General features: G+C 49.2%; 1 protein-coding gene across 1 annotated transcript in view; it reads left to right on the forward strand.

Annotated features, from left to right (window-relative positions):
• Positions 1-14615, forward strand: part of Itga11 (integrin subunit alpha 11) — a 103550-nt gene that overhangs the window by 49625 nt on the left and 39310 nt on the right. Inside the window, exons 4-8 of the mRNA XM_048423713.3 lie at positions 2156-2247; positions 3023-3137; positions 6218-6345; positions 8129-8277; positions 14049-14193. Coding sequence (XP_048279670.2) covers positions 2156-2247; positions 3023-3137; positions 6218-6345; positions 8129-8277; positions 14049-14193 — 629 coding nt within the window. The remainder of the gene's footprint in view (positions 1-2155; positions 2248-3022; positions 3138-6217; positions 6346-8128; positions 8278-14048; positions 14194-14615) is intronic.

Raw genomic sequence — 14615 nt, forward strand, 5'->3', positions numbered from 1 at the left:
AGCATGGCCACCCTGCAACCTCCACGCAGCTGCGTGCCCAAATGGAAGCTTTACCTCCTAGAAGTACTCTCCAGCCTGTGCTAGAGCTGGGGAGATGCTGGACACACACACACACACACACACACACACACACACACACACACACACACATACACACATATCACTCCACTAAAAACTTCCATCTTGTTCTAAAGGGCAGACAGTGGTTGAGCTTGCTCTGCCCACAAAAGAGACAAAAACCCTACATGGGCCACAAAGCCACAATTCTAGGGCCTTTCCTGAAAGACTGGCCTTCTCAGGCATTTTCCCCTCCTCCAACAGGGTGCCCCTGCCCTAGAAACTCACACAAGGATCCAAGTAGGAGGGCCCCAACAGGGCAGTCAACCCACAAGCAGAGATAGTTGTAGTTCTGGAGATAAAGAGATGGAGGAAAAGGCCACCATCCAAGAGAAATCCCAAAGAGCTTGGATTCCTGGGGTTTCCGGTTGTCTGTCACATGATGCTGCAGGCTCCCAGGAACCCCCTGAGTGAAGAACTCAAACCCCAGAACTGTTGGGGCCCAAGTTTTAGTGAAAACACAGCAGAAGGGAGTCAGGTTGGTGGCGTAAATGTTCCCATCATGCTCTTCCGGAGGCACAGGCTAAGAAAGACTGACCTCAGAGGGCTTCCCCTCCCAGCTGGACAGTTCCCAAAGTGTGTCCCTGGGAAGCTTCCATTGTCTTCCATTTGTCTCCGTGCCTCAGTTTCCTCAGGTGTAAAGAGGTAGACTTGATGGACCCTAGAATCTATTCTAGATCTGTTCTGCACTCTAAAGAGCATTGAATAACTGTCTGGGAATGTGGCCATTTGCAGAGGGCTTGCATAGGATGCACAAAGCCCCGGCTTCCATCTCCAGCATCTAACAGCTGAGGCGTTGTAGCTGTAATCTTAGCCCTTGTGAGACAGAGACACAAGGACCAGGGGTGCAGGGCCATCCTTGGCTACACAATGATTTATAGGCCAACCTGGGCTATATCAGATCCTATCCAAAAAAAGCGCAAACAAACACCTGAGAGAAGGATGGGGAAAGGGACCTAGCAACTGCTTTGCCTCTACTTCAGGACAGTCTGTGCTGCAGTATAGCAGTCATGGTCACCTCTGTTGTTCTGGCCCTGGTCTGCCCCCAGTCCTGCTGACCAGTGCTCTGGAAGCCAGGCCACTCATCACACATCAGTCTCCAACACAGCTGGGCCTCCAAACAGCAGCTTAGGACTGACAGGTTTCAGCCTTTCCCACTCCTTGTCTCCTAAATATGTTTGCGCACACACACACATACACAAGCACACACACATAGACATGTGCACACACATGCACAGACACGTGCACACATGCACGCACACACATATACACATGCACACATGCATATACATACATATACACATGCACACAGGCATATACATACATATACACCTGCACACATGCAGGCACACACACATAGATGTGTGCACACACGCATGCACACACACTTTGCTTCTGAGGACTCCAAGCTCTTTTTTGTCCCTTCTGTGTTCCGAAAGGATGCTCTAGAGGCCTTTCATTATGTGTTTGTCCTGTGGTTTCTGTACTGCCACAGAACTACCTGTCCCTACCACAGCTGGCTGAGGCCACCAGCTGCGGGGGGGGGGGGGGGGGCGGGAGGGGGCTGCTCCCTGTGAGGGACCTTCAGCACATGGCAAGTGGACAGGTGGTTATAAAAGGGGTGTTGGAGGACTGACCTCAGATGGTAAGTGCTGCGGGAAGGGGTGGGTGGGGGTGGGTGGGTGGGGGTGGGTGGGTCCCAGGTGGGTGGGTCCCTGTACACAGAAAGTCACCTCTGCAGGCACTGTGGTATGCCTGGGGTGCAGTTATTTGGCTGGAGAAGGCAGAGTTCTGGACGAGGAGGTGAAGGTGGTGCTGCAGTTTGCTGTGTAGCCTTGTGCAGTTTCTAGGACTCTGTGAGCGTCAGTGTGTTCATCTACCAGAAACTGAGGAAGGAAGAAGGATACACCTAAAGAAGATCCGTGCTGCCCTCCGGGCGAGCAAGGGCTGGGCTCACCTCAGGTGACCCACTGCAGCAAGCTCTGGTCAGAGGAGAAGCAGAAGTGGCTGTAGGCTAAGGGTCTCTCCTCTGCTCCAGGCAGGGTCACTCTGTCCAATGTGTCTGAGAGGAAGGACAACATGCGTCTCGGCCTGAGCCTTGCCACCAATCCCAAGGACAACAGCTTCCTGGTAAGATTATCATCCCACTGCTGACCCCAGCCTTCCCCCCCTGCACAGACCCGCTGCACAGGGTGTGGGGAGACCTAGCTAAGCAGGCCCCCACACAAGCTTCTGCACACCCCTTGCATGCGTGTCCCTTTCACCCCCCAGATGGCACATCCCTACTCAACAACACAGGCAGATCCTACATGGGGGTGGGTCTTTCTGCTGATTGGGCCCTTCGTTTCAGTGAACAGTCCAGAAAGGTAGAAGGATTGAGCCTTTTTGTGTCCATCCCTGGAGAGTGACACAGGAGCTGGACTCTCCTTCTTGGTGGCCTTGCCTCCTAGGGAAACTCATCTTTGGCCCTTGGCCAAGAGCCTGACACAGTGGTTTTGGCAACTCCACAGAGCAGAGGCATTCTTTGTCTTCTCCTCTTAGTAAAGTGTCCTTGGACCCCAGCCCTGGAAATTGGCCCAGTAAGGGCCTTTGCAGACAAGAGCCGGCCTAGCGACTCTTGGAAGGCCCACTCCTGCAGATGAAGGGCTTCCTCGGACCCCATGGGGTGTAGCTGGAGGAAGATTACCACCCTAGATTACATGGTGGAGAATGGGACAGGGATCGAGGCTCCACTGTCGCCCACTCCACCTGAAGCCAAGGGCACTGCAGCAAGAGAGAGTTCAGTGAGACATGGAGACCCCTCACACTAGGAAAGCCTGTGCCCATAAAGACAGCTGTCTTGGGCCCTGGAGGTCGAGGCTGGACCCTGTCTGAAGTCCCATGACTGTGCTGTGCTGCTTTGCAGGCCTGCAGCCCTCTCTGGTCTCATGAGTGTGGAAGCTCCTACTATACCACTGGCATGTGCTCACGAGTCAACTCCAACTTCAGGTTCTCCAAGACAGTGGCTCCAGCACTTCAAAGTGAGTACCTTTGCAGGGGCAGTCCAGGGAGGAGGCACAGGGCTCTGCTCATGGCTACCTTGTACCTACAGAGCAGCATGCGGGCTCTGTGACTGCTTCAGCCCTCTGGATGATCCGAAAGGAGTGAGTCACTTCTCCTAACATGGCAGAGGAGTCCCTTCTATCTGGGCCACTGGAAGGTTCTCATCCCAGGCTGTCCTCCCCCACAGTGTGATGGTAACAAATTAGCTAAATTTATGAAAACTATTTTGGCATCCATAGAAACTCCCTATAGAATTTTGAACACGGAGGAGGTTGCCAGGCCACCATGTATAACAAGCCAGGCTGGGGCATCGTTCATTTAGACTACAGTGTGAATGCTGGTTCTTGACATCCTGCAGTGCAGAAGCGCTTGAGTGGAGAGCCAAGGAGAACAGAAATAACCTGGGTGACAGTTCCACCAAGTCAGCGCTCCTGGGCAGCTTGCCCAGAGCCTCGTGGACACAAAACCTACCCCTCCCTCCCAAGTAAACTTGGGGAGCTAGAAGCCTAGACTTCTTGGCTCTGAGCCTCACCATTTCCTCTGGGCTAAACACCCTCAGCAAGCAGCTGTTGCCTGTTTATAGAGGGCGAGGGGATTAGCACCTCTGGCTCAGGCAGCCTCCCCTCAACACCCATTGCTCGGGGAGGGGAAGGGGGAAACATTTCCTAGTCAGCTGTCATCTGTGGGGTGGGGAGGCATGGGTTCCGTTCACACAGCATTCCAGGCAGCTCCAGGGCACAGGGGATGGTCCAGGCACTGGAGTTGTCTGCTGCTGGCAGAGCCATCCTGCCCTGGCCCGGGGCATCAGTCTCCTGCGACTTGGCAAATGTAGATTCCAAGGTACCCTTTATGAAGTTTCTAACTAAGGGGGGCTTGGAAAAGGCTGAGGAGGGGCCTGCCGTGTTTAAGAACCACAGACCTAAGTAAGACTGGGGAGATGGCTCAGCCAGCAAAGTACCTACTGTACAAATGTGAAGTCCTGAGTTCCATCCCCAGCAAACTGAGCTTGGTGGCATGTGCCTGTCACCCCAGCACAGAGGAGGCTCCCAGGGGCTGGCTGGCCAAGTCAGCCTAGCGAACTCAGAGAGCTGCCGGTTCAGTGAGAGACTCTGCCTCAAAAAGATAAGGTGGAGAGAGATTGAAAAAAACAACTGATATTGACACACACCCATACACGTGTGCACACACATACACACACACACACACTCACACAAACACACTACATATACCAAAAGTCCACAGAACTGTAAACAGGTTCTTTTCTGTTTATTTTTAAGAATTTTAAGGTATATTTTAAATATTTATTTATTAGACTGATCGATCGATCGATTGATTGATTTTTTTTTCTTCTTTGTTTTGGTTTGGGTTTTAGTTTTGATTTTTTGAGACAGCGTCTCTACATTCCCCTGACTATTCTAGAATTCACTGATCTTGAGCCCACAGAGATCCACCTGCCTCTGCCTCCCAAGTACTGGGATTAAAGACTTGTGCCACCACGCCCAGCAAAATTTATTTATTTTTATTCCCTATGTATGACTATTTTTCCTGCATGCAGGTATGTATACAATGTGCATGCCTGCTGCCAATAGAGGCCAGAAGATGGCATTGAATGCCCTAGACTGGGAGTTACAGATGGTTAAGCTAATATGTGGGTACTTGGGACTGAAGCCAGATCCTCTGTAACAGCAACAGGCACTCTTAAGCACCCTCAAGCCTCTCTCCGGCCTCCTCCACACAAGCTGTCTTTTTAAAAACAATGAACTTAAAAGAGAACCAAAATAATAAATTTCACGTCTCGGTGAGAGACTATTTCAAAACCCAAAGTGTGTGACTGTTGAGAAGGAAGGATACCCAGGCTGAGAGAGAGAGAGAGAGAGAGAGAGAGAGAGAGAGAGAGAGAGAGAGAGAGAAAGAGAGAGAGAGGCAGACAGAGAACAAACTGGGCACAGTGTCACATCTGCAATCCCAGCACTGAGGAAGAAGGGGCAGGAGGATCAGGAGTCCAAGGTAACCTCAGCTAAAGAGCTAGTTCCAGGCAGCCTGGATTACGGGAGATCTTGCCTTTAAGAAAGGGAGCAAAAATAGAATCATCTAAGGCTTATTGAGCTCTTGTCTTTAGAAACGTCTTCCCATTAACCCTTAATGGCAGCTCTCAGTTTAGTTATTAGGCTGCTCTTTCAACACAGAAACCTGAAAGTGACTGCCCGCAGGCCACAGGGCGGGTGAGTAGCAAGGCCTAGAGCTGACGCCAGAGAGCACAGTCCCAGTCTTTCCTTGATGATTCCTTTGTAAAACATGAAATCCATTCATCCAGGTTGCTAGTGGAAGACACCACCTACCCATAGCAGTAAAGGAAACAGCCCCAAGGTCCTGATTCCGGCAATGGCAGTGGCTGGGGAAGCAATGATCAGTCAATGACCATCAGTCTCTGATGTGGAGCAAAGAGATCACGTTCAATTTCAGCTCTGTTCAAACAGCCCACTGGGTAGTGATGTGGAACCAGGACATCTTAGTTGCCTTGCTTATATGACTCAAATAAATGTCCAGCTTGAGGACAACTCTTCGTGTAGGAGATGACAGATACCAGCAGTCATTCTTCCGCTGGTCTCTAAAAGATCTTTCAGAACATAAGAGATTTGGGACTGGGGACACAGCTCAGCTGGTGAAGTGCTCACCTTGTGAGCATGAAGCCTGGGTCTCTAGCCTGCGTGTAGAAAGCCAGACATGATGATGCTGCTCAATCCCAGCACTGAGGAAGCCGAGACAGGACAGACGCCGGGGGCTTAATGGCAGCCCCCCAAGCTCACAGTAATAAAAATAAGAAAAGTATTATACAGGACAGACCCTGTAAAAAAAAGAAATAAGGTGAATGGCTCCTAAGAAATGACACTTGAGACTGACCTCTGACCTCTACACACACATGCACACACACACACACACACACATGCATGCACCAACACATACACACACACAAAAAAAGTTTCTTTAAGTGAGTAAGAATGTTGGAGATTTATGGACGCTGGTTCCTTGATGGTCCTGACTGTATCCTTGCTTCCAGGGTGCCAAACCTACATGGACATCATCATTGTCCTGGACGGCTCCAATAGCATCTACCCCTGGGTGGAGGTTCAACACTTCCTCATCAATATCCTGAAAAAGTTCTACATTGGACCCGGCCAGATCCAGGTGAGTGTCTCCAGGGCTCGCCTCTGCTGAGCAAGGTCCCCGAAAACACACAGCCTGAGTGACCCCACAGCATTGGGCAGCATCTTCCCATGAAAAGATAGGAGCTGGTAAGCCCAGTCAGCCTTGGGACTTGCTGCCTCAGGTGCCCGTTTCTGGTGGGCACACTTAGGATGCCTTCAGGGCCTGACTCCACTTACGAAGATGACCAGCTAGAGAGTCCGAAGTCAGGAAAGGTGCGGGAGGCATAGAAAGGGTGTGGAGAGAGGCTGGGGAACATCGGGCATGGGGATGCTGGGGAGAATGGGCTTGGAGCAGACTCTAGCTGCCAGCACATCTGGGAAACATTGGAGGACAAGGGTTACATTTATGTCCCAGTCTTTTGGCTGGATGAGGACTAAGTGACAGAAATGCCAAGGTAGCAGGTGTCAATTCTAAGAAATTCTTTCTACGCCAGAGGAGTAACCCGATATCCAGAAAGAATCCACACCAAAATGCCAGGCATGGTGGTGTGTTTATAATCCCAGTGCTGGGAAGGCAGAGGCCAGTCAGTCTGGCCTAATTGGTGAGCTCCAAGTCACTGAGATACCCTGTCTCAAAGGAGGTGGGGGGCAGTCCTGAAGATGACACCTGAGAGCTTCCTCCAGCTTCCCGAATATCACACATGCAAACACATACACAGCCCACACGCGTACACATACCTCACACACATGTACCACACACTACATGCACACACACATACACACCCGCATACAGCACACACCCCACATACAACAAGTTGATACCAAACACACTGCACACACACACAAATACACACACACCCCACATACAACACACACACACAAAGGTTTTCTTAAGAAACCTTGTAGCTAATAGTGTTGGTAAAAGGGAGCCAAGTCCTACAGTGACAAGCCCCCTCTCACCAGAAGATGGTCTTTGATGCACTGGCGTAAGCAGTCAGCATTCAAAGGGTTCTTGGACCCAATAAACTTGGTGAGCCCATTCAACAGTAACACTATCACCAAGGCCCTGAAAACAGTCTCTATAGCTTCGTGTTTATTTTGAAACTATTAATAGTGCCGAAACATTATCCACTTTGAAAATGTCAGACCTCTTCTCATCTAAGTCTCAGGGACTCTTTGTTATAGAGTTTGGTCAACAGCCTCTATGGTTCTGGTAAATTCTGATAAACCCATCCACTGCTCCTGATAAATTCTGGGAAGTGGGGATTTGGGTTGGGGTTGGAAGTGGGGCCTGGGGTGTAGGGATGTATGTACATGTGTTCATGTACATATGGGCATATAAACATGTAAGTGTGTGTGTAAGCCAGAAGTTGATGCCAGGTGTCCATTTCTGAGGCTGGGTCTCTCATTGAACCTGTAGCTCACCGGTTTGGCTGGGCTGACTGGCCAGAGAACTCCAGGAATCCACCAGTTTCTGCCTTGCAGATACCACCACACACAGCTTTTAAACGGGCACTGAGAATCTAAACTGTCCTTGCACGGCAAGCACTTTATCGACTGGAGCTCTCCCCAGTCCCAGCTCCTGATGCTTTAGACTTCTAGTCCGTGTTCAATCTCCAGCTTCTTAAGGAAGATGTTCAACCCGATGAGCCTTCCCTCTCATCACCAAGTCCCTTTCTCTCTGTGGCCCTGATTTGTTCGTCCCCAGAACAGCCTGTTTCCCTCAGGCCGTGGTTTCCTCTGGGAAGGACTCCTGGGAGAGGGGACCTCACAAACGGAAGTCTGAGTGTCATGGTTCTGCCACCCTCTGCTTTGGTTTGCAGGTCGGAATAGTTCAGTATGGAGAAGATGCGGTACATGAGTTCCACCTTAGTGACTACAAATCTGTAAAGGACGTGGTGGAAGCCGCCAGCCACATTGAGCAGAGAGGAGGGACAGAGACCCGCACAGCATTTGGCATTGAATTTGCACGGTAAAAAAAAAAAAGTGTGTGTGTGTGTGTGTGTGTGTGTGTCGCACGTGCATATATATGTATGTAAATCTCAGATACTGTTTGGGCTATTCCTGCTGTGTTCCCACCATTTGGTGCTTTCAAACAGCCAAGTTCTGACGATGGGTTGGGCTTAGTTGCTTAGTTCTCTCTTGGGTTCTCTCACCTGGTTATAATTTGGTGTCCGCTTGAATGAATAGCTGTCACCTGAAAGTTTGCCTAGGCTAAAAATACCAGTCAGCACATTCATGTTGCCATCAACAAGAGCACAGGGGGACTGGTGATCTAAGTCGCCAACAACAGTTGCCATCTGGCTTGGTTTTCCAATACTCTTACAGTGGACTCTTGTCTTCTTGAAGGAGAGAATTTGATCAAGGTACATACACAGTTTAGACAAAAGTTTACTTAGCAAAGCAAAGCAAGCACATGAAGCGAGGCTGACGTGGGCTAAGGAAAGCATTTACTTGAGGCTGTCTTACAGTTTCAGAGGTTTAGTCCAGTCTGTGGTCATCATGGCGGGGAAGCGTGGTGGCATACAGACAGACATGCTGCTGGGGACGTAGTTGAGAGTTCTACATCTGGATCCACAGGGCAGAAAGAGAGAGCCACTGGCTTGGGCTTTTGAAACCTCAACGCCCACACACAGTGATGTGCTGTCTCTAACAAGACTACACCTCCTAATCCTTTCAAACAGTGCCACTCCCTAAGCATTCAAATATATGAAGCTATGGGAGCCGTTCTTAATCAAGCCACCACAGATCAGATCTCCCTTTTAGGATATTTCTTCCCATGAGTCTCATAGAAGGGGGACAGGTGTCAAAATCACAATGCAAGTGATGTTGCAACAGGGACCCTGCAGTGGTGCACATGTGTGGGTCGATGACCTGAACCTTAAGTTTCTGCCTAACTGCAGCTTCAAGGATAGTTTACCATAAACGGGTGTTCTGACCCTCAGTGTAGACAGCTGCCTAAACCCAGCCACAGTCTTCCTCAGTTAGCTTTACTCCAAAGCTAACTCCTTTGCCTACTTGGTCCTAATACCAGGGCATTGGGGAGTTCACAAGAGACCCAGCAGGAACTGGGAGACTGCCTATGACCTAACCAACGGGCCTCAGAATGTGACTTTCAATACATTCTGTTACCCAAGCAAGTTAGCAAAGGCCAGGCTCTACCCAAAGGTATGATTCTGCCTGTTGATGGAGGCCCTACCCAAAGGTGTGATTCCGCCTCTTGATGGAGGAATGGCCAGGCCAAATGGAAGAAAAGCATTTGGAGAGGACGGTAGCAGGCAGCCAACTTTGGAAAATGTTCTGTCATAGTCTGTAGACTATAGAAAGATGAGGGTTTGGGGATGTAGCTCAGCTGGAGAGTACTTGGGCCTGAAGCCCTAAGTTTACTCCCCACTACATTAACTAGACTTGGTAGTGGAAGCCTGTAACACCAGGCTGGAGGTACAGATCATTGTTTGCCTAATATGGGTAAAGCCCTGGCTTCAATCCTGACCACAGGAAGAAAGGATGGAGGGAGGGAGGGAAGAAGGAAAGGAAGAGGAAGAAAGGAAGGAAAGAAGATATAAGAAAAGCATGTTGGGGGCCGGGCGGTGGTGGCGCATGCCTTTAACCCAGCACTCAGGAGGCAGAGGAAGGTGGATCTCTATGAGTTCGAGGCCAGCCTGGTCTACAAGAGCTAGTTCCAGGACAGGTTCCAAAGCCACAGAGAAACCCTGTCTCGAAAAAAAAAAAAAACAAAATAAATATAGGAAGGAAGGAAGGAAGGAAGGAAGGAAGGAAGGAAGGAAGGAAGGAAGGAAGAAAAGCATGTTGGTTCTGAGCACAGAGTCTGTCTATATAGTGTGTGTCATTGGTCGCATATAAAGAACACAGTTAAATCTAACCTCTGAGTGGTAAAGAGACTGATTCCTTAGAACTCACACCAGAACACACTCAATGTCTGTCACCTCAAGATTCCACATGGGAGCTCACAAGCTTATTCTATTGATGTCACTGCTGAATGCCCTCTGTTTACCCCCAATAAAATCAGCCAAAATTAAAGGTTTTATGATCCAAGGCCTAGGCACCTGCATTGACAAGGTGAAAGTCACTTTAGCTGAAGACGTCTAAATTGAATATGTCTAAATTGGAACATGATTTCACGTGGTCAGAAGATCACGACTTTTCCAACTCCATGACTCCTCTGGTGACGTCACCACTCAGTTCCTGCACTTCTGTCTGTGAACAACACTTGCCCAGGCTCTGCCTAAGCAAGCAGTCCTCCACTCAAAGATGGCTCTCTATTCTTCCTCTCAAAGAACAGGCCACTTTGCTCTTTGGCCATCACTGGAATGACAACTGTGACCACAGACCCTTCTGATGACAATGACAGAAGCCAGTGACCATGAGGGGCTGTCACTTTCCTACTGTGAAGCTAAATGACTAGTGTGGGGATAAAGCTCACCGATTTGGGTTCACTTTGCAGCCAACCAACCTCAAGCCCATGACATACATGTGACTCACAGGACAATTTGAGCCACTTGTAACTCATGATTGCTACTGAGGTTGTAATCTCCACCTCCAGTAAAGTTTGAATTTTAGTTTTGGGACCTGCCATGTTTAGATCCCAAATTATAGCCAACACTATGATAATGGATGGATAGATGGATGGATGATGGGTGGATGGGTGGGTTTGCAGATCTTAAGATGGAACCCATGGCCTCATTATTCTATACAAGTGTTCTGCAACTGAGTTGTATTTGCAGTCTTAATTGTATTTCTTGATAAAAGGTCTTGCTACATAGTCCAGGGTAGCCTCAAGCCCCCAAGTAGCTACAGTTACAGGTTTGTGCTACCAGGCATTCACAAGCTTTTTAAGGTGAACATTTTTCTCTCGTTACTCCGTTGTCTCCAATTCACTCTGTTGTGCCTTTGGTTTTGTTTTTTTGCCTGTTTGCCTTTTTTTCCCTGTGAATCTACTATCAGGCTAAGATCTAACCCACAGGGTCAAGGGGTCACAAAGGTAGAGATTTGTGGTTCCCAGACTTGGTGGTTCCCAACCAGCACAGAGCTCTGACAAGCGTTAGCGCCAATCTTAACTCAAGTTTGAGAGGCATGACCTCCACCAGGGAGACCTGTCAATAGGGAAGCAGGGTAGATGCCAGAGAATGACCTTGAGCAGAGCTGAGGGTGCTGACCCACCAAGGGAGTGCAAGAGGGCATCACAGGTTGAGTAGGCAGCTCTGAGGCTCAGCACATGCCCAGGGCTGGGCCCACACAAATACATTACTATTAATCCACAATTCTCTTTCTTATTCATTCCCAAGATCTCACATTAAAATTATAATTTTAAAAGTCCCACAGTCTTTACAAATTCAAACACAGTAAAATTACTATCTCTTTAAAATATCCAATCTCTTTTAAAAGTTCAAGTCTTTCATCTGTAGGCTTCCTTAAAAGTCAAAATTAAATTAAATGTCTTCTTTAAGAGGGAGAACCAGGGCACCATCACAATTTGAACGAAGCAAAACCAAACTCCAACAGTGTAAATAACTCAATGTCCAATTATCTGGGATTCACCCACGATCTCTGGACTCCTGCAAAGGGCTTGGGTCGCTTCTCCAGCTCTGCCCTCTGCCGCACACAGTTTGTCTTCTAGGCTCCAGCAGGCCCGTTCTACTGCTGCTGCTGTTCTTGGTTGTCTTCCCGTGGTGCTGGCATCTTCAAAACGCTGGGCTGTCTAATTGCAACAGGGATGCACTTAACCAATAGCCTCTCATGGGCGCTCTTGACAGGGCCTAGCCTCAGCTTCTCTGCATGACCCCTTCAGTCCTGGGTCTTCAGCTGCCACTGAGGCTGCACCGTCACCAGTGACCTCTCCTGCCCTCTCACGGAGCCAAGTCCCAGCTGCTCTCCATAACCCCTTCATGCTTTCAAAACCAGTGCCACCTGGGGGATGCTTACACATGACCAAGTCCAGCTGTCAACACGAAGTATAACCATAGCCACCTCAATGATGCTGGTCTCTTCTTCATCACTGCTAATTGCTTAGCTCCAGCTAACCAGCATCAGTTGTCCCAGTAATGTAAAGGTTTCACATTTGTGTTTCTGGTATCGTGTTAATCACAGCTGATTCTTGCTAACCAGAACCACAAAAGTTTAATTCAAAATAACAAATAGCCCTGATAGAGTCTTTAAACCTCCTCTGAAATGTCACAAGCCAGGCTTCCATCTTCTGTACTGCTCTCAACGTTCTTACCTTCCGAGCTCCCACAGAACATCCCACAGAGTTCTTAGCCCTCAATGGCTCCTCTGCCCAAAGTTCTAAAGTCCTTCTACAATCCTCCCCTCTAAACATGATCAGGTCTGTCACAGCAATACCCCCACTAAGCTGGTACCAATTTCAGTCTTAGGGTTTCTAGGCTGTGACTAAACACCATGACCAAAGAGCAAGCTGAGGAGGAAAGAGTCTATCTGACTTACACTTCTAGATCATAGTTCATCTTTGGAGGAAGTCAGAACAGGAGCTCAAGCAGAGCAGGGACCTGGAGGTGGGAGCTGCTGCAGAGGCCATGGAGGGGAGCTTGCTTCCCCTGGCTTGCTCAGTCTGCTTTCTTATAGCTGGAGCTCAGGGAGGCCTTTCCTCAACTGAGGCTCCTTCCTCTCTGAAGACTCTAGCTTGTGTCAAGTTGACACACAAAACCAACAGAATAGTTAGATGCTCAGCGGGCAAAGTGGCCTGCTGTACCAGCACGAGGACTCGAATTCAGGTTCCCAGAGCCCATACAAATGCCAGGTGGACCTCGGGGCCTACCTAAAATCCCAGTGGGAGGCAGAAATGAGGGGTCTCCAGCACAAGCTGGCTAGCTAGACAAGTCAAAGACCCTGCCTCTATATGTAAGGTAGAGAGTGATGAAGAAGACTCTGATGCCTTTTTCTGGTATACACACACACATACATGATTCCACACCCCACATAGAAAAAATAAAAAAGTAAAGAGAAGGAAGGAAGGAAAGAAGGAAGGAAGGAAGGAAGGAAGGAAGGAAGGAAGGAAGGAAAGAAGGAAGGAAGGAAGGAAGGAAAGACATCGATGTCCAGTCCATACCCCCTGAAGTGTCTGGGTCTGGATAGGACCCAAGCATCAAAAAATGTTTAAACCTCCCACCAAAAGATTCTGACATGTAGCTGGGTCTCTGAGTCACTGACTTATCCCAGTCAGGTCTGCTGCCCCATGGTCTCCCCTCCTCCCTACCCCTCTGCCTACCATACAGCAGGATTGGGACTCTAAGGGGGCATTGCACTTTTTAAAGTAACGGGTCCAGAGCTGGGGAAATGACTCAGTTGGTAGAGTGTTTGCAGCACGAACGTGAGAACTTCCGCTGAGCTCATCGGTACCCACAGCACTGACTGCACACACCTGTAGTCCCAGTGCTTGGGGGAATGGAGACAGGTGGATTCTAGCAGTTACTGTGTTCAACAAAAGACCATGTCTCAAAAAGATATGATGGGGAATGACAGAGATACCCAGTGTCAACCTCTAGTTTCTACACACAAATGTTCACTCCCACACACAAGCATTGGACACGCACACACATGCATGTGCATATTCAAGACCCAGCTGACCAACTGGTGCAAGAGCATTGTGATGCAGACCTTGAGCTTCTGGGGTGCCACAGTTGCAGCTTCTGTGACTGCCCCCTAAAGGACATCAGTCTGCCCTGTTCCCATATCCCTCTTCTGACCAGTGCCTGCATCTGGTTCCAGTTCAGAGGCTTTCCAGAAGGGTGGAAGAAAAGGGGCCAAGAAGGTGATGATTGTCATCACGGATGGGGAATCCCATGACAGCCCAGACCTGGAGAAGGTGATCCGGCAAAGCGAGAAGGACAACGTGACCAGATACGCAGTGGCCGTAAGTCCTACCCCGGGTGGAGGGAGACTCAGTTAGCCTCTCTCAGAGGCTCTGCCCTCAAACCCCCAGGGATTCCCAGGAGCTGCCTCCCTAGCAAAGGCACAACAAGTTGTGTCCTCCTCTGAAGAACAAGTGGAGTGTGCGAGAGGCCCCGGGTTCCATTCCCAGCAGTGTTTAAAACCAGATATGGTGGTGCACACCTGCGAACCCAGCATTAGGGAAGCAAGGCAGGAAGAGCAGAAGTTCAAGGTCATCCTTGGCTGTAGGGCAAGTTCTCATCCAGCTGAGTGGGGCAACTTTTGTTTCTAAATTTACTCTTGACATTTTATGTGTGTTACACAGACCTGTGTAGGATTCCACAGACGTGTGTGGGATTCCATTTTCCTCCTTTTTCCAGGGAGTATTTTTTTTTTAACAAAAAA

Source organism: Myodes glareolus, chromosome 4 (assembly GCF_982192425.1).
Source record: "Myodes glareolus chromosome 4, mMyoGla1.1, whole genome shotgun sequence".
NCBI classification, from domain to species: domain Eukaryota; kingdom Metazoa; phylum Chordata; class Mammalia; order Rodentia; family Cricetidae; genus Myodes; species Myodes glareolus.